Here is a 2,936-nt window from a genome sequence, read left to right on the forward strand (position 1 = left end):
CTGTAGTGAGACAGGGGTTGTAGTAGAAAGACATGCCAGGTGGCTATGAGGAGCAGGGTGAATCACAGCCCGCATGCTGTCCAGGCAACCTGCACGGTGCAGCAGAGGACCAAGTGATGTACTAACAGCCTGCGCTGTGTCTTTTCATTTACTTGAGCATTATGGGCACAAAGCATATAATATTCACCCTCGAAATCACAGCATCTAGCCAAGATAATCTATTTGCCAAATTCACTGAAGACGAAATGTCTACTTCTGATGCAAGAAAAGTGAGCAGATTTGTCTCTCTTTCTCCTTCCTATACTGCAAAGCCTTAGCAGCCGTTTGCATGCGATGTTTTTCACTGAGACCATATGTAAGGGCTAGAGTTGTCAAAGAATAACAAGAGTGAGTCAGAACAAGTAAAGAGAGCAGTAGAAAAATGCAAAGAACACGATAAAGTCATCACTCCCCACCCTCTCATTCTGAAGACTGCAAGACACCAAATTCTCAAAAAGGCTCATATTTCCCTGGAGCTTCAAAAGCATCTAAGCCACCCGTTTCGACGTCAGATGTATTAAAAGGATTTGCTGCCTTTTTGTTTATGTCTGAGATTGTGGAGGGGACATGAGAAGAAAGTGCATCTGTTGCTCTATCTTTCCCCTGCTACGAGCGACACCCGCACTATTGAAGTACCATTAGAAGTAACAGCAGTTCATAAAGTACTTTGCTCATAAGTTGTTTATATTTGAGCTTAAATGTACTTGTAAGTTGTGCAACATGATTCTATTTTGTACGTAAAAGTTTAAATCTTTAATCCAATCCCACATCTGGTAAGTTATAAAGAGAGGATACATATTCAGGTTTTCTAATCCCAGAATGTTCCATGAAACACCAGACTTATTAACAGTACACATCTGACTCTTTCAAATCTTTTTTTTTTTTTTTGTATGTTGGTATACACATATGTGTAGGGTAGTTCTTGAACTTTGAACAATATGTTTCTTCATTGTTGATCACTTCACCATCCATTGTCAACCACCATCATCCCATGCCTTGGAAACTGAGCTTCCAAAAATTGCACTGCATTACCCCTGGGCTTTTACTGATCCCCTGAGACCGCATCATGTTTTTGTGAAGGGGCTAATCTCTCTCTCTCTCTCTCTTAATGGATAATAATAGATATATTACATCTTGAAACAAGTCTATCATCTTGTCCATAAATGACCTGAAATATTTATGACTGGCAGGTCAAATAAAATATTCTTTTAAGAAGTTATTCTTAAGGTTCTTTTTTTTTTTTTTTTTTTTTTTTACAGGTACTGAGAGTCAGAGAGAGGGATAGATAGGGACAGACAGACAGAAACAGAGAGAGATGAGAAGCATCAATCATCAGTTCTTCGTTGGGACTCCTTAGTTGTTCATTGATTGCTTTCTCATATGTGCCTTGACCACAGGCCTTCAGCAGATGGAGTAACCCCTTGCTCAAGCCAGCGACCTTGGATCCAAGCTTGTGAGCTTTGCTCAAGCCAGATAAGCCTACACTCAAGCTGGTGACCTCGGGGTCTCGAATCCAGGTCCTCTGCATCTCAGTCCGACGCTCTATCCACTGCGCCACCACCTGGTCAGGCAAGGTTCTTTAATTCAATAACTTCTGTTATTTCTGACTCTCTCTGCAGATTAATAATCTTCACCTGTTTTAATGGGAACAGATAACAAGACGTGGGTGAGGGAGTTTATTCTCCTCGGCCTGTCCAGTGACTGGGACACTCAGGTCTCTCTCTTTGTCTTGTTCTCCATCACATACATGGTGACAGTCCTGGGGAACTTCTTCATTGTCCTTCTCATCCAACTGGACAGCCGGCTGCACACTCCCATGTATTTCTTTCTCACCAACCTCTCGCTCGTTGACATCTCTTACGCCACAAGCATCGTCCCTCAGATGTTGGTTCATTTTCTTGCAGAAGAAAAAGCAATCTCATTCGTGAACTGTGCAGTGCAGTTGTTCTTCTCCCTGGGGCTGGGTGGGATTGAGTTTGTTCTGCTGGCAGCGATGGCCTATGACCGCTATGTGGCCGTGTGTGACCCCCTGAGGTACTCGGTCATCATGCACGGAGGGCTCTGCACTAAGCTAGCCATCACCGCCTGGGTCAGTGGCTCTGTCAACTCCCTCGTGCAGACTGTCATCACCTTTCAGCTACCCATGTGCTCAAACAAGTTTATTGATCACATATCATGTGAAGCTCTAGCTGTGGTCAGACTAGCCTGTGTGGACACCTCCTCCAATGACATCGCAATCATGGTTTCCAGCATTGTCCTGCTGATGGCACCACTCTGCCTGGTCCTCTTGTCCTACGTCAAGATCATTGCCACCATCCTAGAGATCAAGACGAGCGAGGGAAGAATGAAAGCCTTCTACACCTGTGCCTCTCACCTCACAGTGGTTGTCCTGTGCTATGGCATGGCCATTGTCACTTACATCCAGCCCCGCTCCGGCCCCTCTGTCCTTCGGGAGAAATTGGTCTCTCTCTTTTATGCTATTTTGACACCTATGCTGAACCCCATGATTTACAGTCTTAGGAATAAGGAGGTGAAGGGGGCGTGGTACAAACTATTGGGACGATTATCTGGATTAACGTCAAAACTGGCAACTTGGTGAATCAAGAGCATCACTTAGAGAAAAGCTCTTTGCCAGTGTGTTCTCCCACATAAGACAGACACGACAGGCATCAGCTGCATTGCCCTGGCAACCAGGATGGAGGTGACATAGTGTGCTCTGGTGATGTGGGTAGGAAGCTCAGTGGTTGGGTTGGCGTGTGGAATGAGGAGGTATTTTTATGCCCAAAGACCATGTTCAGAGGAGTTAAGCACTGTTGTAACAGAACTTCCCACACTTAATCTCTGTTCACATGGCCTGAGAGTAATGAAAAAACAAAAACAAAAAACAAAACTACCTA

The 2,936-nt window shown here is 44.4% G+C and overlaps 1 protein-coding gene across 1 annotated transcript; it reads left to right on the forward strand.

The window, feature by feature from the left end:
* The first annotated feature begins 1,681 nt into the window (after positions 1–1,681).
* On the forward strand, positions 1,682–2,638 carry LOC136322627 (olfactory receptor-like protein OLF3). The gene has a single exon (XM_066254543.1). The coding sequence runs from the start codon at positions 1,682–1,684 to the stop codon at positions 2,636–2,638; it is 957 nt and encodes a 318-aa protein (XP_066110640.1).
* The last annotated feature ends 298 nt before the right edge of the window (positions 2,639–2,936 follow it).

Source organism: Saccopteryx bilineata, chromosome 2 (genome assembly GCF_036850765.1).
Source record: "Saccopteryx bilineata isolate mSacBil1 chromosome 2, mSacBil1_pri_phased_curated, whole genome shotgun sequence".
NCBI classification, from domain to species: Eukaryota; Metazoa; Chordata; class Mammalia; order Chiroptera; family Emballonuridae; genus Saccopteryx; species Saccopteryx bilineata.